We start from the raw sequence: 20263 nt of genomic DNA, 5'->3' as shown, positions 1-20263 counted from the left end.
GAGGGAGGAAGGGAGGGGGTTTCCTTGATTGGAGGGGGGAGTGGGAGGAGCAGCTGATACCAAAGTTGGGAGGTGGGATTAATTCTGAGAGGGGGTCGGGGTGAGGTCTGGAGTGGTCCAAGGTGGAGGTGGGGAAGGGGGCGTGTCTGACCCCCTACCCCGTGTCTGGGGGCGTGTCTGGCCCTCCACCCCGAAGACCTCAGTAGCTGGAGGAATGGGCGCTCCACCCTTCCCGAAGAGCTCCCAGCTCCGTTAGTTGAGAGTTGAGGCGCAGGAGCGGGGAGGGTGCCCAGGGTGCCGATTCGGCCCTCGAAGCGACGTGCGGCTCAGAGCCCAGGTGGGCATCGGGAAGGAAGCGGGGGCGGAGTGGCCGGGGATCGCCCCCGGCTCAGTAGAGAGGCCTCTTGGCACTACCCTGTCCCTCCATTCCGGCCACCAGAGCTGAGGTGCCGAGGAGAGGGGCGCCGTGGTCCTCCTCCCCGGGTAGGCTGCTCCCTCGAGGGGGGCCGGGGAACCGAGGGCGTCCCCTTCTCTCTCCGGGGCGGGGGGGGCGGAGCCTAGAGCGCCGCTCCCCCACCCCCAGGGCTGGCGGGGACCCCCTCAGGGGAGGGGCTCCGGGTGAGCGCTGCGGGGCGTCTCCCTCGCAGTCCCGCCCGCCCCTCCGGCCGCCCCTGCCGCGCGCGCCGCAGCAGCGCCGCCTTCCCTGCGCAGTCGGTGTCTCCGCGTCGCTGGGTGAGTGGGGGCAGCTCCAGCCGGGGCCAGGGGATGAGGGCAGGGGGTTCCCGGAGCCGGGGGCCCACGTCCAGGGCTTCCCAACACCGCCGCTCCCGGGCTTCCCGGGAATCCTTGTCCCGGGGTGGCGGGGGGCGCAGGGGACCGGGGAGCGCGTGGTGCTCTCCAGGGTCCTGAACGCCGAGTGGCCAGCCCCGAGGAGCCGCGTTCGACCGCCCGGGAGCGCCCCCTCCAGGAGGGGCCACGCGCCGGGCGCTGTCCTAGTGCTGAGCGGATGGAGGCGGGGGCTGGGGGCCAGAGCTGAGGGAGGTTTGGAGCTGGTCCCCGGGGCTGGCTTCTCAGGTCGAGCTGAGGGGGGTCTTCCCATATGGGAGACTTGAGGTCTTTGCGGACAGCTGAATCTTCTTCCAACCGGGGGGGGGGCAACTCCGAGAGTGGCAGGGCGGAGGGGGCACTGGAGGAGCTCTCCTGCTCTGCGCATCTCTCTGCCCCCACCCCGGTGACCCAGTTCCTTGGACCTTGAGGAGGGCAGTGAGGGACATGCCCCAGCCCTTCTCATTTCCTCAGCCCTTTCCCACTCGCTTGTCTGGTGGGTCCTTAGCCTGGGCCATAGAGGCTGGTCTAGAAAGGAGGGGGACCAACTTACAGAAACATGCATGTGACACACCGCCTAGGACACACACAGGTCCTCCAAATGACCACACGGGCTCATTCCCTCACGCTGTGACGGGTGCATACCTGATCACATGCACATCTGAGGCACATGCAGGGACATAGATGGAAAGACACGGCAGGCGAATGCAATACAAAAACCAGCGGCACACATTATGCATGAGCATATGCACTCATAACACACCCATTCACATGTGTGCAGAGCTTCATGCACATGTATGCACAAATAATCCCCTCCTTGCCCCAAGTGGGTGGGGGTCACCTGCACACACCCCTACATTCCTGTGCAGAACTGGCTGGCTGTTTCCTCTTCATTGCCTTCTACTCAGTCTCCACAATCTAACCTGCACTCAGGGGGCCTTTCAGGACTAGATGAAAGGTAAGTGTTGGGGAGGCTTGGATGGGCTTGGGGGGGGGTCTCCTTGGAAAAGGGGCCCCCAGCAGGTCTGGGAAGGTTTGCAGTTCCCTCTCCTGGGACCTGGCAGCACCCCTGGGAAAACTGAAGGAAAACAAAGAAAAATGGCAAGGGTGCCTGAAGGTCCCACGTGCAGCTGGCCATGTGAGAGGTGTCGGCATGCGAGTTGGCGTGTGATGGCATGTGTGAGACATGTGGGGTCGTGGGCTGGTGTGTCTTGATGCACAGGGTATGGGAGTTGTGCGTGGTGCCATGTGTCGATTCGTGTGAGTTGCGGAGCAGAGGGAATGTCGTCATGTGTGGAGGCATGCTGACCCATGGGTGGGCGTGGGCTGGTACGTGAGTGGCATGGGATCCAGGGTGTGGATCTGGTGAGCTATGAAGCATATAGTTATCAGTATATGTTTGTTTGCACAGTTTTTGCATGAGTTTTGTGGCACCTGGGTATATGTAAGTCATTTTTATTTATTTAACACTTATCTAGCACTTATCTGTGCAGCCATGGTTCTAAGTGCTTCCCACTTATTAACTAATTTAATCCCCACAACTATCCTCTTAGGTAAGTACTGTTATTACCCCACTTTAAAGATGAGGCAGAGAGAGTTTAAGAAACTTGCCCAAGGTCACGTAGCTGGTAAGAGGAGGAGCTGGGATTCAAACCTAGGTGATCTGACTCTGGAGCCCACAGTAACACCTCCCTCTGCTGCCTCTTGTTGGGCACACCTGTCAGAGGGAGAACAGGGCAGTGTCTGGGCTGCGGATATGTTTTGTGCTGAACAGGCACATATGAGGCAATGAGAAGGCAGTGGGTAGGACGGAGGAGGATCAGAAGGTTTTTCTGCACCTCTGTGGGCAACTCTAGGAGTCAGCCTCATCATGCCATGGCTGTGTGACCTGAAGCAGCCACCTCACATCTGTAAGTCTGCCTTCTCATCTGTAAAATGGGGAAAGTCCCCGTACCACCTGTCGTGAGGGTGAAATGGTGTGCATTTGTGAAGGCTTAGTGGCTGGCACCGAGAAGGGCCTCAGTAAATGTGAACCCCCCCTTCCCTTCCTCCCTCTCCCAGGAAAGTGTATGATCCAGGGAGATGGTGTGGAGCATGGCACAGATACAGGATGCCTGGGTCTAGACTGTGTGACCTTGGGCCAGTTCCTCTCTTTCCCTGGGTCAAACGAGAGGTGGGGATGGCTGTCGGCAGGGGGAGCCATCTGGAGCAGTGTCTAGTATCCAGGAGGGCCTGATCACTCCTCTCTGCCCTTGACCCCCTTGGGGACCCAGGTGGGACTTGGCTCGGCGGCCATGGGCAAGCAGAACAGCAAGCTGCGGCCCGAGATGTTGCAGGACCTGCGGGAGAACACGGAGTTCTCAGAGCTGGAGCTGCAGGAGTGGTACAAGGGCTTCCTCAAGGACTGCCCCACAGGAATCCTCAACGTAGACGAGTTCAAGAAGATCTACGCCAACTTCTTTCCCTATGGTGACGCCTCCAAGTTTGCCGAGCACGTCTTCCGCACCTTTGACACCAACAGCGATGGCACCATAGACTTTCGGGAGTTCATCATTGCGCTGAGCGTGACCTCACGTGGCCGCCTGGAGCAGAAGCTCATGTGGGCCTTCAGCATGTATGACCTGGACGGCAATGGCTACATCAGCCGGGAGGAGATGCTGGAGATCGTGCAGGTGGGCCCCTGGGCCCCTCAGAATGCCAGGCACAGGGCCCGGCAGCTTGCACCCACCACCCCTTTTGATCCTCTCAGCAGGCCTTGTAGGCAAGTGGTGGCAGGGGCTATTCTTGCAATCCCATTTAAAAAATTGTTTATTAGAAAATATTTCCCATTTAAAGAAAAGTTGAGAAAACTCCCCTATACCCTCTACCCAGATTCGCCAATTAACATTTTGCCACAGTTGCTTCATCATTATCTGTGTGCGTGTGCATGTGTGCACACTAGTGTGTAACATTTCTTGTTGTTCTGAACATTGGCCCTTTACCCGGGATACATTAGGATATATTTCCTAAAAATAAGGACATTCTCTTACATAACCCATAATATGATTACCAAAGCCAGGATATTTAACATAGAAACAATGCTATTATCTAATCTACCAACCATATTCCAATTTTGCCAACTGTCTCCATAATGTTCTTTATAGCATTTTTGGCCCTGACCTGGGGTCATGCATTGCATCTAGTTCTCATGTCTCTTTAGCCCCCTTTAATCTGGAACAGCTCCTCATCCTTTCTTTATGAGTTGACATTTCTGCAGAGCACAGTCCAGTTATGTCTAATTGATCTTCATTTACACCAAAGGAAACAGATGCTCAGAGAGATAAAGGCACTTGCTTGAGGCCACACAGCCTGTGTGAGAGGGCCATCTGGCACTACTGTCCACATTCCATCTGGATACCCAGCTATCTTCTAATTGATTGAGGGCCCACTATGAGCTTAGCATTGAGTGAGGTGCTTATGAGCTCAGTGCATGCTTACAACAACCCCATGAGGCTCGGAGAGGTGAAGTGATATACCCAAAGTCACCCAGCAAATAAGTGGAGACAAGCTCTGGCTGGCCACTACTCAGAGCTGTCTACTGAGAGGGCTCTGGACTCATAGCCAGGAGGTCTAGCTTCCAATTCTGGACGTGGCCTTCACTCTTAGGCTGCTCATCTGTATGGTGATACTGACTTCACAAGGACATTTAAGGACCAGATATAAAAGCCCTTTGTTAGTACAAGTTTAAGTGTGCTACATGTTAGCTTTATTTCAGAAACCTCCCAGAGCACCCATCCCCTCAGACCAGCCTTGAAGATGGCCAGGGCTCTGGTTCTATTTTACCAGTCCACTTCCTTGCCTGCCTTTTTCCTAAGCCTTTATGGGTTTTTTCACCTGTAAAGTGCGGGTGTTAAGCCCCTGCCTCACAAGGCTATTGCAGGGATAGAGTGAGATAAGGACTCGAGCGGAGGGCTTGGCATATAATTGGTACTTGGTAGACATTAGCAATTGTCTGTTATTATTTTCTCCTCTGTACATCCTCTGCTCTAGCCAGAAGGGCCTTTTCAGCATCTTTGAAATGTGCCCTGACTAATCCTGTCACGCAGCTTTGCACAAGCTCTAGCCCCCTTTCCTTCTGCATCTCTGAATCCTTTCCCTTCTGGTTCCTCAGCTCCATAGACTGCTGCCCCAGCCACTGCTGGACTCTTGACTTTGGCTTCTCCTTTTGCTAAGGTCTGGGCCTGCTCTCTAGGTGGAGATGTGATGCCCTCCCCATACCTATGGCTAGAAGGGGGAAAGCCTTAATGTTTGCCATGGACTCCTGTGGGTCAGACATTTGACTCTTTAGTTGCTCGATGGTAGGGGGATCTGGGGGTTCTGAGGGTAGGGTCAGGTGGCCAGGATGGTGAAGGATCACCCGGACATGGACAGCAGCTGGGTACTGACCAATCTGGAGGGACATTTGCATTTTACCACTTAGTGTGTTGCACTGGTATGTACTGGTAAACCCCAGTCCTGCTGGAGTACCATGCCCAGGGCATCAGTCAAGCTAGACCCATTCCCTGGGCATCCTCAGGACCCCTTTCTGGTGGCTTCTGCTATCCAGGCCCTGGCTTCTTTTCTGGCGACCCAGTGGCCCCAGATGGTTGGTACCCACAGAGCTCTGCAAGCCCCAGTACCTGATTAATGACAAGTCGGCTCCCATGAAACCATGAGTGAGCAGCAATTCCAGACAATTAGTTAGCAGGCCCAGGAGAAGGCTGTCACAGAGGTAGTGGTCACTGGCCCAGTTCTTCTCAAGACACAGCCCTGTGCCAGCTAGTGGACACACTGGAGAGGAAGAGACTGCGCCTCTTGGGGCTCCCACTCTGGTGGGGGAGACAGATGTGTAGGTCACACTGACAAGCTCAGTGACAGGGGTTTAAAGGTGTCATCTGGGAGCCAGAGGACTGAGTGGCAGGGAAGACTTGAGGATGTAGAGGATGAATAATGACTGTAATATAAGCTATTTACTGACCACCCACTCTAGCCAGCCACAGTTCCTCACACATAATCTCATTTAATCTGAGGAAACTGAGGCTCACAGAAAAGTATGTGTCCAAGGCTACATAGTTAGTGAGTAGTGGAACCAGGACGCCACTCCAGGTCCATCTAACTTTAGAAGCTTGAAACTACCAGACCCCTCTATTCATGTGCTCATCAGACAGGTACTGATATCCGGTCACAACTGTGGCTACCATTCATTGAGCAGTTACTACAGACTGGGTCTAATGCTACAGGCCCTGCTGACTGTCACCACCCCACACTGCCCAAGCATCCCTCCAGCAGCTAAGAGGGAACAGGTACAAATTGAGTCTCCGCCATCAATTTCCTTTCTGAGCCACAGTTTCTTATCTGGAAAACAGGGATCATGATACCTGTTTTTCAGGGCTTGTGCGAGGTTTAGAAATAGTGCGTGTAAAGTGCCTGGCACAGAGCAGGTCTCTGATAAGTGGTAGTTAGTATTGTTATTCCAGGCAAAGACTGTAAATGCTGCAGAATCTGAAGGGTCAGGGGTGTTTGGCTCTTGGCAGGATCACCCAGCCAGGGGAGGCCTGATGGAGGAGGGTCAGCAGTGGACAGATTGTAAAGCATCTTAAATCCCAAAGGCCAAATGGTTTGAACTTGGAACAGAGGGCAGTGGGAAATGCCAATGGCTTTTAAATAGGGAAGTCCCTGCCTGGTGCCAGGTTCTGGGGATATGGACATTAGCTAGACGTCCACGTTTGCAGGAACATCCCTGCAAAGACATAATTTCTTCTGGAGAGATGTTTGCAAAGGAAAAGTCCACCGGGCTCTGGGCCCATATGCACCCTGACCTAGCCTGGGTTGGAGAAGACCTCGCTAAGAAAACAGCTTGTAAACTGAGTCCCAAGGAGGAGTGGGAGGCAGCAGAAGGAGCTGGGTGCAAGGCGAGCCTAAGGGGAGCCCTGTGTGTGACGGGAGTGAGGGGGTGGTGTGCGGGCTGGGGACGTAACAGTGGAGATCTGTGTTTGGAAAGAGCTTTCAGAGGCAGCATAGGGGACAGACCCGAGGGACAGGCTGGAAGAGACCAGTGCGGAGGCTGAAGCTGGATCTGAGACAGCAGAAGTTTATGGGATGGGAGAAGGGAGGCTTCTTGGAGGAAGTGTCGGTCGGGTAAAGCTGGAAGATTGGGGAGACAGGTTCGGTCCTTGAGCTCCGGGGCACTGTGACCCAGGCTACAGGCCAAGCCCTACGTGCGTGCTCTGTACATTTAGCGCAAGAACTCTCTTTCATGTCACCTCGGGAGCTACTGCACGTGGCGGCTGCCGCCCTCTGCCCAGCCCAGCCAAGCCTGGCGGTCCCTGCCTGCTGCAGATGCATATTTGCATTCATTTGCATACTGTTCCCCGCCCCTCTGGCCCTCCAGCCCGCGCCGCGCCCCCTGCCGGCCGCAGACCGCCCGGCCGCGCAGTGACGCCCCCTTGGCCCGGCGCCCCCTTTCGACCACCGAGCGCCGGCCGCCCTGGGCCCGGGTGCCAGCCCGGTACTTACCACCGACTCGCGTCCCGGGCACGCGCTCGTAAGCCCGCCGCTCCAGGCCCTCCACTGTAGGGCCCCGGTGTCCTCCAACATCTCTCCTGACCCCCTACGCCCCCAAATTCCCGGCGCCCGCTCGGAGCTTTCACCTGCGGCGTCTTTGCGCCTTTCCCACCCAGCTCTCCAAGGGAGCGCGGCAGGGCCCGCCCGATAGCCCCCTCTTCTGGGAAGCCTTCCCAGACACGCCTTCCCGAAGCCCCCGGCTCCCCACGCCTCCGTAATTCCCCACTCCACCTTGCCCAGGCGGGGGCAGCAAACGTCAGCGAGCCCGGGGGCGCCTCTGAATCTTGCGGGTGGGGGCTCGGGCAGCCTCCTCTCACTCCCCACCTCCCCTCCCGCCCCCAGGCCATTTACAAGATGGTTTCGTCCGTGATGAAGATGCCGGAGGACGAGTCGACCCCGGAAAAGAGGACTGAGAAAATCTTCCGCCAAATGGACACAAACAACGACGGTGAGGGGCAGGGGCGGGACGGGGTGGACGGGGTGGACGGGGCGGGCGCCTCTCCCTCCCTCCCTTTCCGCTCCGCCTCCCCTCACTTGGCTGCCGCCTCCTCCCCCATCACCGCTCCCCTCGCCCTGCAGGCAAGCTGTCCCTGGAGGAGTTCATCCGCGGAGCCAAAAGCGACCCGTCCATCGTGCGCCTGCTGCAGTGCGACCCCAGCAGCGCCTCCCAGTTCTGAGAGGAGCCAGTTCCCCCTTCCTCCCTCCCTTCACCGTCTCCCTCCCGGCTCTTAGCTTCCTCTCCCTTGTGTGTATTCTGGCTGGGGGCCAGATTGGGGAAGCCCTTCTCCCCGGGTCTGCTCTGTGGGGGGCTTCCGGAAAAGGGAACCCTGCGGTACCCCCAGGCCAAAGCAAGTAAGCAGTTAGCACCCCCCAATCCCAGAGGCAACAATAGAGACACAGGCTGGGTTGGTCTGCCCCTCAGTCAGGTCCCCTTACCCACCCACCAGCCCCGAGGCCAGACACCTCTCCCAAAGGGGCAGTCTCCCCGTCTTGCAGATCTCAGCTTGGGGGGTGGGGGGAGTCATGCCCAGGGGAGGAGCCTTTTTATCTGGAGGGGAGAGAAGGATTCTAGGGGTGTGGAGTTGGAGAAAGAGGGTTCCTTGAGCCACCCTTCCCACCCTAGCCCTTGCTGGTCCCCAGGCCAAGCCACCAAGTGAAACCTTCCAGGATACTAGCCCCGCCAGCTGTGGGTCCCAGAAAGCCCGCCTGCCTTTTAGCACTTGGATACACACAGACCCACGGAGCTCCTGTGTTTTGCCTCTCACACACATACAGGCCCACAGACAGATGGGCAGATGCACCCAGAGCCCCATGCACAGCGTCCTACGTGAGAAAGAGACACGGCCCCCTGGCTGAGCCCCTGTCCTCCCCTCTGTCCCCCCATTCGCCCCCCCCCCCCCGCATGCAGCCAAATGGAGCATCTCTGTTCTTTTTAATAATTTCAGAATAAAGTCTCATTTCAGTGCAGTGGGCTGGATGGTGGGGGAAGGGGTTGAAAGCCCCACTTGGGTCCCCGAGGGTCCATTGAGCCCTCTCAGGCCAGCTCCAGGAATCCTGGCCTGGTCACAGAGCAGAGTTGCTTGCAGGGTCCTAGTGGCCATGGGGCCTGGGCAGGACATCATCTCTCAGAGGGTCAGAGGCTCAGAGCTGGTGCAGCTCAGCAGGTCACGGCCCTCCACCAGCTCTGGGTTCTCCCGCATCTGCAGAGACACAGGAGACTGCCAAACCCACTGGTTCTCAGCCTGGGTCTCCCCTTCCAGGACATCCAGGAAATGGAAGGAGGGGAGGGCTGGAAGGATCTCTGGGGGCAAAGGGGCATCACTACCCACTCCACTGCAAGAGCCAGGCTAGACCCTTGGAATGCCCCCAGTGTGAGCCCAGACACCCCTGCCCCTCCCTCAAGACTCATCCTGGGCCCTAGGTGTCAGCCGTGTGACTCTGCTGGGAGATCTCACCTCTCTGAGCCTCCAAGCCTCCCCCTTTGCTCCTGGGAAGAAAACTTTTGCCCCATTTCTCAAGGTGGGGGCCCCTACATAGGGGTGGGGCAGAGCAGCTTGGGTACCCTGGCAGGGGATCCCAGGAAATTCGGGGAGTCAGGGCTGTGGAGGGAACTTACCACGTGGTGGCTGCTTTTCCCCCACCAGGGCCTCAGCTCCAGCAACTGGTGGGTGAGCTGAGCGCAGCGCACAGCAAACACATTCTCCACCACGCAGAGCACTAGGGCAATGCCCCAGAGGCACAGGCTGGAGCTCTGTGGGGCACGGGGCAGAGATGGCTGGCTGGAGTTGGGGGTGGAGGGTGGACTCCAAGAACCTTTCCCACCCCTGCGAGGGCCTGGTGCCCCACCTCAGGCCTAGATACTCACATAAATGCGTGTGGGGTCGAAGGGACAGTCAGGTGCGAGGGCCAGTAGTTCAGAGCTCCCAAAAGTGCAGGCAGCCAGCAGTGCCTTGCCCTGGGTGGCAAAGGTCACGGCGATGGAGGCCAAGAGGCCAAGGGCACAGGTCAGAGAGAGGAGAGCACAGGCCACGCTCGAGCTAAACACTGTCCAGCGCTGGATGGGGGAGGCTACTGGTCAACAGGTGTTGTGCTTGGCCCCCATGGGCAGCTCTGACCTCCCTGAGGGTCAGCCTTACCCCCTTCAAGGAGGCCAGGCCCTTGGTGGGTGGCTGCTGCCCCTACCCTTCCCTCAAAGCCCTATCCCAGGAGGCAACACGTACCAGGGGGGTGCTGGGGAGGTAGCGTGATAACACGATGGCTGCGATGCCTGAGGTGATGACCTGTAGGGAAGGCCCAAGTCAGCCTTGACTCCTTGGCTGGAGGAGCAGGGGCAGGGGATCAGGGCCACTCTGGGATAATGATCTCACCGGCGCCAACCATTGCCCTCCAGACTCCCCCACCCCTCACCCACTGCTTAGCCTGGGCTTCACATCTCCATCTGCCTCCTCATAGTCCAGCCTGACATGATGTTTCTAAAACTGTCACTCCCTCTCTACAACCTTCCACGAGTCCCCACTGCCTACGGCTGTGTCTCAAGCAGGTTCATGTATCCTGGGGCCACCAGGGCCTGCCAGGGTATGAATGGGACACACCTTTCTGGAATGGAAAAGATTGTGGAAGAAACTAACCCAGTTAGCAAGGAACTAAAATCAAAATTGTTACATTGAAACAAACCAAGACATGTTATAGAGTAGAATTTTAAATCCCTGGGGGTATTTTCAATGATTCCAGGTTCTCAGTGACTAGACCCCAGCCCCAACCCTGTTGGCTTCTCAGCCCCACCTGGGGTACCGTCCTCCCTCACTGCTCTGGATGTGGATGCCTATACACAGCCTGCTCAGGACGCTGCCCACGCACCCTCTCACCAGGAACACCCTTCCTGCTCCTCTGTCCCTGCGGATCCTGCAAGCCCTGCTCAGGTTTGCACACGTTTCCCTAACCAGCCTCGATGCCAAGGGGTGGGGCTACCCCACAGTTCAGCCCAACAGCCGCCCTCTGGATCTTTGGGGTCCACCCATCCAGTCTTCCTCCTGATGTTCCTCACTGGACCAGGCTTGGGCTGGACCCATCTGAGGCAGGTGGTATGACGGGGTCCTGGGTTCCAGGGCCAGCATGTCTTTAGTTTACATGAGAGCCACAACACAGTGCCTCAATCTCTGTGGGCTTAGCCCCGCTCTGCAGGATGAGCTGACAGAAAGGACACTGGCTTTGGTGTCAGACACAAATAGGTTCCAATCCGGGTTGACTTCTGTGTATCAGCAGGAAGTTGGGTGAATCCCCGAGTCTTGGTTTCCTCTTTTGTGAAATGGGGATAATAATGGCCCCCAGCTGCTGGGAGCAGTGAGGATTAACTAAGTGAGGGGAAGGCTGAAGTGGTCCAGCTCAAAGCCCATTCTGGTGGACCTCCTCACCCTGAGCCCACTGCCTTCCCTGAGTTCCTCACAACAGTATTAGTCAGAGGAACTCCAAGGACCCTGCACACATCCGCCCAGCCCAGCCCCGTCCCACCAACAGAGCCTCTCCTTCTTGCTGGGACCTATGACCCCCATTCTCCCAAGCCTTGAGGCCAGCAGGCTGTCTGAGCTTTATTTTGCAAGGGAGGAACAGGCCTAGAGAGAGAAGTAAGTCTCTCAGCCAGGAGGAGGCAGGGATGGAACTCAGACACTGATGTGCGGGAAGATCTTCCCCTGAGGCTGTGGCCACTTCTGCTGACCGGCAGGAAAGAGCTTTAGAAACTCGAGACTACCTGACCCCTCCATTCATGTACTAGTCAAACAGGTACTGATATCCAGTCACAACCATGGCTACCATTCACTGAGCAGTTGCTACAGACCAGGCCTAATGCTAAGCTCCTGCCAAATTGGTTTTCTCAGAATCTCCAGAACAGATCTTAGCCATTTCCACCTCCAGCCTTCCCGTCTCCCGTTCTCTGTACTTGGAATGCCATCTCAGCTTCCTTTCCTGCCTCTGCTAGCCTCAACATGCCACATACATAGGTTCTGGTCATGGCAGCCTGTCTGTGAACTCCTGCTCATCCATCAATACCCAGGTCAGAGGCCGGCACTCCGTGCAACCCTCCAGCACCCTCCCAAGCTCAACTCCTGCTCCTTTCTTCTGTCCAGTGGTGCTGTGGATATTTCTCGATGTAATAATCATCTTAGCTCACAGTAGTGGGCGCTAACAACATGCCAGACACTGTGCTAAGCACTTTCTGTGGATGACCTCATCAGTACCCATCAGGACCCTCAGAGGTAAACACTGTTACCATCTCCATTTTATAGATGAAGAAGTTGAGTGACTTGGGCAGTTGGTAAGTGGCAGACAAAGGGTTAGTCCTTGAGGTTCTCTGCTTACCACCACAGGCTCTGGGTGGGGACCTGTTGAAGACCCTTCAAGCCCCCTCCAGCCTCCTCCCACCAACCACCCTCCCAGCCTGGCCATACCACGATAGCACAAGTGACAGAGAGGATGTTGACCACGCAGTACTGCAGCGCCACAGCATCTTGGGGGGTGCCCACATAGCGCAGCACTGTGCCATGGAGCAGTGCGGCCGTGATGAAGCTCACGTGGCCCAGCACCACCAGCACCAGGCCTGTCTTCATCAGCACCTTCCGAAAGTCGCCCACACTCAGGCCTCCTGTCGGGGACAGCTATGTCAGGGCTGTGCGTGGGGCTTATCCTGCTGGGCAGAAGGGGAAGCCAAGGCCCTGGCCCTAATGATGGACACTGGGTTCTAAATGTATTTCTGGATGACTTGGAGCCAGTAACTTGTCTTCTCTGAGCCTTGGTCTCATCCATAAAAGGGGTTCAGGATGCCTTTGCGAGAATCCTCGGGACTCTGAGGCTGGACAGCATACAGGTGACTCTTAGCAGTAGCGCTTGTTAATGCTCAAGGTCATGAGTGGGGGGGCGCTAGCTCAGTTTTCTAGCTCTAGACTTCGAGATCCTTCCACTAAGCTCCCCATTCACTGATTCATGTGTTCATTACACATGTTCACAGAGTGTCTGCTCTGTGCCAGGCCCTGGGGTACCACAGTGAGCTCCACAGTCACTCTCCAGGCCACAAGGAGCCAGAGTTCATTGGGCAGGAACTGGGCCCTGCTTGGTACTCAGTTTGGTGGATAGGGCCTGGTACACAGCAGATGCTGACACCACTGCTGAACTGAACTGCCCAGAGCCAGGTGACTTGGGGCAGGGAACTCAAGGCTCTGAGTCTCCATATCCCCGTCTGCAAAATGGGAAGAAGAACCTTGCCTCTCAGTGGGTCCATGAGGAAGTGGATGGGAAATTGTGGCATACCCTGAGGGTACTGGGAAAAGCAAGCTCTCAGTGCAGGGGGAACTGGGCAGGATGGAGTGAGTAGGGGAAGCTGGGATCAAAAGAACATTGGGACTCATTCAGATGTTCTCAGTGGCCAAGTGGCTGCCCAGCCCTACCTGCACATGCTGGCTCCCAACCTGCTCTCTGAAATTTGCCCATAAGTCCTAGCTCTGCCCTCAAGGAGACACACCACACCAGCCCCCTGGCCCTGCCAGCCCCTCACTAGAGCCAGCTCTGAGACTTGAAGACTGTGGTTAGGCCCCAGAACTAAACATTCCCTTCTTTAGCTGCTTCTGATCGGATGTGACTGAGTCCTTTCCTAGACCTCCGTCTCCCCATCTGTGGTACAGCAGTTTGGTCATATTTAATATATGGGAGCTCTGCAGCTGGGGAAAAAAAAAAAAAGAGGCTAGGCACAGTGCTCATGCCTCTAATCCCAGCACTTTAGGAGGGCAAGGTGGGAGAATCACTTGAAGCCAGGAGTTCAAGACCAGTCTGATCAACATAGCAAGATCCCATCTTTACCAAAATGATAAAAATAAAAAATTAGCCAGGCATGGTGGTGCATGCCTCTAGTCCCAGTTATTCAGGAGGCTGAAGCAGAAGGATCTTTTGAGCCCAGGAGGTGGAGGCCACAGTGAGCTATAATCATGCCATTGCACTCACGCCTGGGCTATAGAGCCAGAGACCCCATCTAAAAAAAAATGAAATCTCTACACTGGACGTTCTCTGGGATATCTGTCTGAAGCTGTGCCAAGAGACAGTCCTCAGGGAGCAGGAAGGGATGGGCTGTTCAGTCACAAACTTGCTGTGTGACCAGGCACCAGTCCCTCCCCTCTCTGGGCCCCAAGTTCCACATCTATAAAATGGGGAGGCATTGGTCCAGCCGGTCTCTGGGACCCCTGGAGCTTGCAGGACCCTCTGGAGCTGAACCAGGTCTAGGAGAAGCAGAGGGCAGATGATGGGCTGGACAGGCACCATGAGACTGGAATAGCATTGTGAAGATGGAATGCCAGCCAAGCAGGAAGGGGCACGGCAGCTTCAGTGCAGGAGCCTGACCCACCTCACCCCATCCACCCACCTACCTGGGAGCTCAGTGTCTACCTTCCAGCTCAGGGCTGGGCTCAATAACAAGGGCATCCCAGGACCAAGACTTTGGTCAAAGAGGAGGCATGGTGCCAGCATGGGGCTGTGCCTGGAGCACTGGACTGAGTCTGGAGCAGTCCTTGACTTTTTATTTATTTATTTATTTTTTATTTTATTTTATTTTATTTTTTTTTTGAGACGGAGTCTCGCTCTGCCGCCCAGGCTGGAGTGCAGTGGCCGGATCTCAGCTCACTGCAAGCTCCGCCTCCCGGGTTCACGCCATTCTCCTGCCTCAGCCTCCCGAGTAGCTGGGACTACAGGCGCCGCCACCTCGCCCGGCTAGTTTTTTGTATTTTTAAAGTAGAGACGGGGTTTCACCGTGTCAGCCAGGATGGTCTCTCGATCTCCTGACCTCGTGATCCGCCCGTCTCGGCCTCCCAAAGTGCTGGGATTACAGGCTTGAGCCACCGCGCCCGGCCTTATTTTTTTTTTTGAGACGGAGTCTCACTCAGTCGCGCAGGCTGGAGTCCAATGGCGTGATCTCGGCTCACTGCAAGCTCCCCCTCCCGGGTTCATCCCATTCTCCTGCCTCAACCTCCCAAGTAGCTGGGACTACAGGTGCCTGCCACCATACCCGGCTAAATTTTTGTATTTTTAGTAGAGATGGGGTTTCACCATGTTAGCCAGGATGGTCTCGCTCTCTGACCTCGTGATCAGCCCCTCTCGGCCTCCCAAAGTGCTGAGATTACAAGCCTGAGCCACCGCACTGGGCTGACTTTTTAAATTAAATTAATTGAGACAGGGTCTCATTGTGTAGCCCAGGCTGGAGTGCACTGGCCTGATGGCGGCTCACTGAAACCTCCGCCTCCCGGGCTCAGGTGATCCTCCCACCTCAGCCTCCTGAGAAGGCGGGCTAATTTTTTTTTTTTTCTTCTTTTTTAAAATTTTTTGTAGAGACGGATTTCACCATGTCGGCCAGGCTAGTCTCTAACTCTTGGACTGAAGCGATCTGCCTGCCTCGGCCTCCCAAAGTGCTGCCTCCCAGATGAAGCCTAGCCGGCTTCATTTCTAACTTACCACTGTGGGAGCGCTAAGCAGCGCAGCCGGCAAGGTGCTAAGCGCTTTACTCTTAGAACCTGCCCTCATCCTCATAGTAGTCCTAGGAGGTGGGAACTACTGTCCCCCTCTTACAGACAAGGAAACTGAGGCTCACAAGGTCTCTCGGCTAGACAGCGGGGATGCCCCAGGACTCTGCTGCCCACGAGCGGCATCACCGTGCCCAGGCAGTGGAGGGAGGGGGCACATTAGTCCCGCTCCCTCGCTGCTGATCCTTTTTGCCCATGGCTTTCCTTTCTGGCCTCAGGAGAGTGGAGAGTATGTAAGACGGAGCCCCTTGCAAGGCTGGGGAAGCTGAGGCCTGGCCCCGGGGTCCCTTCTGGGTAAGTGTGGGGCTGCTCTCTACAGCGTCTCCTCTGCCGCCCACCCGGGGGTTCCCGAGGGCAGTCGTGCGCCTCGGCAGGAAAGGCAAGAAAGGGCGAGGGGAAGAGAAGCTACAGCCACATTGAGAAGACACCCGCAGCGCTCCTCCCTCCATTTCACTGCTGGGGAAACTGAGACCCAGAGAGGAAAGTGACCCGCCCCCGGCCGCGTAGTAAGTTAGAGGCGGAGCGGGCGCCCTGGCCCCCTGGGGGCTCGGGCTCCAGGCTCAGTGCTCCGCTCCCGTGGGAGGGTTGGGGTGGTTCGGGGCCTCCCGCGCGCCCCCCGCCGCTCACCGAGGCGCAGACACATGTCGACTCCGCGCTGGTCCCGCCCCCGACTTCAGCGTGGCTCCCGAGGCTGCGGGCCGCGGAGGGGCCCCGCTCCCATCCCTGCTGGCCCGTCGCCCGCGCGCCCCGCACCGCCGCGCTCGCCCACTTCCCGCCCGGAGCCCGGGGCTGGGCGGCGCCGGGCCGGCCTCCCTTCCCGTCACCCCCCGGGCCGCCCGGCCCCGCAGCGCCCCCGCGGCTCGTGCGCCTCCCGGCCGGTTGGACCGGCTGAGCAGCCCGTGGCCCGCCCGCTGAGTCAGGCGCCTCCCCGCCCGGCCCGCCCGGCGCCGGGCCGCCCGCCCTCTTAGCCCACCTGCGGCGGCGGGCCAGCTCTACAAAGGGAAACTGAGGCTCTGAGGAGCCGCCCGCCCGGGCCCGCGGGCAAGCTGGGGACTGCACGCGTAGCTGTGGTTACCGTGACCTGGGTGTGGCGCTTGGGCGGAAAGCCCCCGGGCCCAACGCTGGTACGGAGAGGGGCTGCAGGGGCAGTGAAAGAGCTGCTGGGGACTGGGGACTGGGGTCTGCCCCTACCTGCTGTGTGACCTCAGCCAAATCGCCTCTCCTCTCTGCGCTTACCTTTACCGCCTGCTAGTCTTGTCTTCTACGCCGAAAAAGGAGCTTTACTGCTCCTTCTTGGTCGGGAGGGCCTCAGTTCCCTCCTTGGAAAATCAGGGATAATAATTCCTGTCCCCTAGGGTCGTGGTGACACAAGATAGGATACAAAAATGAGGTAAGAAGCTCTTTCGGCCAGGCGCGGCGGCTCATACCTGTAATCTCAGCACTTTGGAAGGCCTAGGCAGGCGGATCACCTGAGGTCAGGAGTTGAGACCTGTCTGGCCAACATGGTGAACCCCCCCCCCCCCCGCGTCTCTATTAAAAATACAAAAATTAGCCGGGTGTGGTGGGGCACGCCTGTAATCCCAGCTACTCTGGAGGCTGAGGCAGGAGAATCGCTTGAACCCCGAAGGCAGAGGTTGCAGTGAGCTGAGTTCTGCCACTCCATCTCAAAACAACAAAACAACAACACACTTTGGAAACTCTCCAGACTGTCTTTATGGACAAAGTGTAGACCTAGCAAGAGCACATAGTGGGAGCTTTATTAGTACTTCTCTGGGTTATGGAACCCTTTAATGTGCCAGGATGGACCCCAGTGAAGTCCCTTGTTAGTCTCAGCATCCTTTGGGGGAGGTACCATTCCTGCACCTTTGGGTTCAGAGACCACAGACCACTCACCCAAGACCACCAGCTGGAAGTGGTGGAGTAGGCAGGAGCCTGGAATCCCCCTGGGTCTCTGTGCCCAAGTTCTGTAGAGTGGCCACACTGTGGCCACCTCCCTGGGCTCTCTCAGTCCTGGGAGCGGGCCCATGAGAGGCACTTACTGTGGGATCTGGGCAACATCTGTTGATAGCTTGCCCCACTTACCCCTCTGGGCAGTGGCCCAGAGGCTAGGGGCTGGCCGGCTGTCTGGGTACTTCGTTGGAGCCTGGCCTGGGGGCTGTCCACTGACTGTGTGTCTTTCTGCACACCTGTGCTGACACCTGCAGCGCTGTGCATGTTGGGCAGTTGGGTCAGATGTAGAGCCTCTGGAGTTTGGAGAACACATTAACACCATGGGAGGGAGTGGAGCCATTTCTCCTAGGAAGCCCCCCAGGGCATCCCATCTGGTAATCCCCCAGTAGGACTGCTTCCTTGTCACCTGCTGTCTGAAGGGGGATAATGTGCAGGGGATTCTGGGTGGGGAGACAGATTTGTCAGGCCGAAGGGAAGATGGGGGCAGTTGATGAAGGCATCAGGCTGGCATCAGAATGTTGATGTCCTCAGACAATCTTTTAGTAGGGCAATTGGGTAGTACTTACTCATATTAGAAATGTTCAGACACTTGTGGCTGAGCGCGGTGGCTCACGCCTGTAATCCCAGCACTTTGGGAGGTCAAGGCGGGCAGATCACGAGATCAGGAGATTGAGACCATCCTGGCTAACATGGTGAAACCCCGTCTCTACTAAAAATACAAAAAAAATTAGCTAGCATGGTGGCGTGTGCCTGTAGTCCCAGCTACTCAGGAGGCTGAGGCAGGAGAATGGCGTGAACCCGAGAGGCGGAGCTTGCAGTGAGCTGATATTGGGCCGCTGTACTCCAGCCTGGGTGACAGAGTGAGACTCCATCTCAAAAAAAAAAAAAAAAAAAAAAATGTTCAGACGCTTGTAACTGTGGCCCAGAAATTCCATTTGTAGATCTTTATCCTATGCACCAGAGTGCAAAGATATGCATGCATTTAATGGTGTTTGTGGATAAACTGTTCCTAATAGCAAGCAATGGCGCCAAAGTGATAACCAAGATTTGTGCAGGAGAGTCAGGGGAAGGATTTTGCTTTTTATTTTACACGTGGCTGTGTGGCTGAAGTTGGAGTCTTACAATGAATTCATGCCTTGTTTTGGTGAAAAGAAAGGAAGGGCCGGCCGGGCACAGTGGCTCATGCCTGTAATCCCAGCACTTTGGGAGGCCAAGGCGGGTGGATCACTTGAGGCCAAGAATTCAAGACCCGCCTGGCCAACATAGCAAAACCACCATCTCTACTAAAAACACAAAAATTAGCTGGGCGTGGTGGCGGGCGCCTGTAGTCCTAGCTACTCGGGAGGCTGAGGGAGGAGAATCTCTTGAATCCAGAAGGCGGGTGTTGCAATGAGCCGAGACTGCTCCACTGCACTCTAGCCTGGGCAACAGAGCGAGACTCTGTCTCAAAAAAAAAGACAAAGAGGCCGGGCGCGGTGGCTCAAGCCTGTAATCCCAGCACTTTGGGAGGCCGAGACGGGCGGATCACAAGGTCAGGAGATCGAGACCATCCTGGCTAACCTGGTGAAACCCCGTCTCTACTAAAAAATACAAAAAACTAGCCGGGCGCGGTGGCGGGCGCCTGTAGTCCCAGCTACTCGGGAGGCTGAGGCAGGAGAATGGCGTAAACCTGGGAGGTGGGGCTTGCGGTGAGCTGAGATCCGGCCACTGTACTCCAGCCTGGGCGACACAGCGAGACTCCGTCTCAAAAAAAAAAAAAAGACAAAGAAAAAGAAAGGAAGGGCCCCTTCACCACCACTGCCCTGACCCCATTCCACCAACAGCTTGTGATGCCAATGCCCATCTCCCAGGGGCTGCCCTGGAGAGCGCAGGTGGTCACTGCAAAGCCAGTGTCAAACCTCACGTGTGTGCATGGATGTGGCTTCTCTATCAGTCAGTGTCAGGCAGTCCTCTTGACTCACCCATGCTAGAACCTTCTGGAATTAGGTTGGGGACCTTGTAATGCTTTTGGTTCCAGATGCATAGATGATGATTCTCCTTTATCCTTGGAACTACACAGAATTAAAGATAATCACTCCATTTTACAGATGAGAAAATTGAGGCCCAGAGAGGTAAAGGACTTTTTAAAGACCCTACAACATATATCAGAGGTAAAGCTGAGACTTGAACCTGGACCTGTCTGACTGTGAGGCTGCTCCTGACTTCTCAGTGTGTATGTGTTGGGGGTGGGGAGAGTCACAGTCCCCAGGAGCGTGCCTGCCCTCTGGGACCTCTAAAGAGGGAAAACTTTCCACCTGCTTCTCTCCAGACCATAATTTCCCAGCCATCAGCCAACCTCAGTGGTCTGAAGTTATTGCAACTTCTTTTCCTTATTGCCATGTGGCCAAAGTCCGTCAGCAAACCTTGGCCTCTGCCCCACCCCTCTGCACACTGGCCTGAGGTTCTAGAAAGAACTCCAGGTCTGAGCTCTAGTTCCTTATCCTCCATCAACTCACTGTGATATCCTGGCAGCTCACTGCCATTTCCTGGGCCTCAGTTTCCCTATCTGTCAAATGGGGATAATGATTTTCTTTCCAGGCTTCTCAGATTTTTTGAGCCATAAATGACTTGTGAGATATGAAAGTGCATGGAACCTAGCCAGAGAAATACAAATAGCAGTTATCTTCCTGGTACATTTAACAACCAGGTGTGGCCCGTGCACTTAGCTGGGAGCTGGATCTCCCCAGGGCATGGGCTCCCATGGGGGCTGCTTAGCTGGGGAGGTGGGTTCAGGCCGCCAGTCTCTGTGCATCCCCTCCTCAATTTAAAGAAGGTTGCCATCCCTTCCTGATTATAAGAACCGTTCCTCCATGTAA

At 56.3% G+C, this 20263-nt stretch overlaps 2 protein-coding genes across 6 annotated transcripts; one reads left to right on the top strand and one right to left on the bottom strand.

Annotated features, from left to right (window-relative positions):
- The first annotated feature begins 254 nt into the window (after positions 1-254).
- On the top strand, positions 255-8874 carry HPCA (hippocalcin). 4 transcript variants are annotated; one of them, XM_045375360.3, is made up of 5 exons: positions 697-732; positions 1695-1783; positions 3099-3497; positions 7750-7855; positions 7987-8874. In XM_045375360.3, exons 3-5 carry the CDS (start codon positions 3120-3122, stop codon positions 8082-8084), a joined length of 582 nt encoding a protein of 193 aa, XP_045231295.1. In that variant the 5' UTR covers positions 697-732; positions 1695-1783; positions 3099-3119; the 3' UTR covers positions 8085-8874. The 4 variants fall into 4 exon arrangements, with proteins under 4 accessions (XP_045231301.1, XP_045231295.1, XP_005544128.1 ...); XM_045375366.3 differs by lacking the exons at positions 697-732; positions 1695-1783 and adding an exon at positions 255-337; XM_005544071.5 differs by lacking the exon at positions 1695-1783.
- On the bottom strand, positions 8823-16264 carry TMEM54 (transmembrane protein 54). 2 transcript variants are annotated; one of them, XM_005544072.3, is made up of 6 exons: positions 16086-16264; positions 12351-12544; positions 10128-10187; positions 9773-9961; positions 9524-9658; positions 8823-9107 (listed from the first exon to the last, which is right to left on the bottom strand). In XM_005544072.3, exons 1-6 carry the CDS (start codon positions 16099-16101, stop codon positions 9033-9035), a joined length of 669 nt encoding a protein of 222 aa, XP_005544129.1. In that variant the 5' UTR covers positions 16102-16264; the 3' UTR covers positions 8823-9032. The 2 variants fall into 2 exon arrangements, with proteins under 2 accessions (XP_005544129.1, XP_073869283.1); XM_074013182.1 differs by lacking the exons at positions 9773-9961; positions 10128-10187.
- Between the last annotated feature and the right edge of the window lie 3999 nt (positions 16265-20263).

The sequence above is a fragment of the Macaca fascicularis genome, chromosome 1, assembly GCF_037993035.2.
Source record: "Macaca fascicularis isolate 582-1 chromosome 1, T2T-MFA8v1.1".
Taxonomy (NCBI): domain Eukaryota; kingdom Metazoa; phylum Chordata; class Mammalia; order Primates; family Cercopithecidae; genus Macaca; species Macaca fascicularis.
The sequence above is the reverse complement of the archived record's forward strand: the minus strand, read 5'-3'. Positions and strand labels throughout refer to the sequence as shown.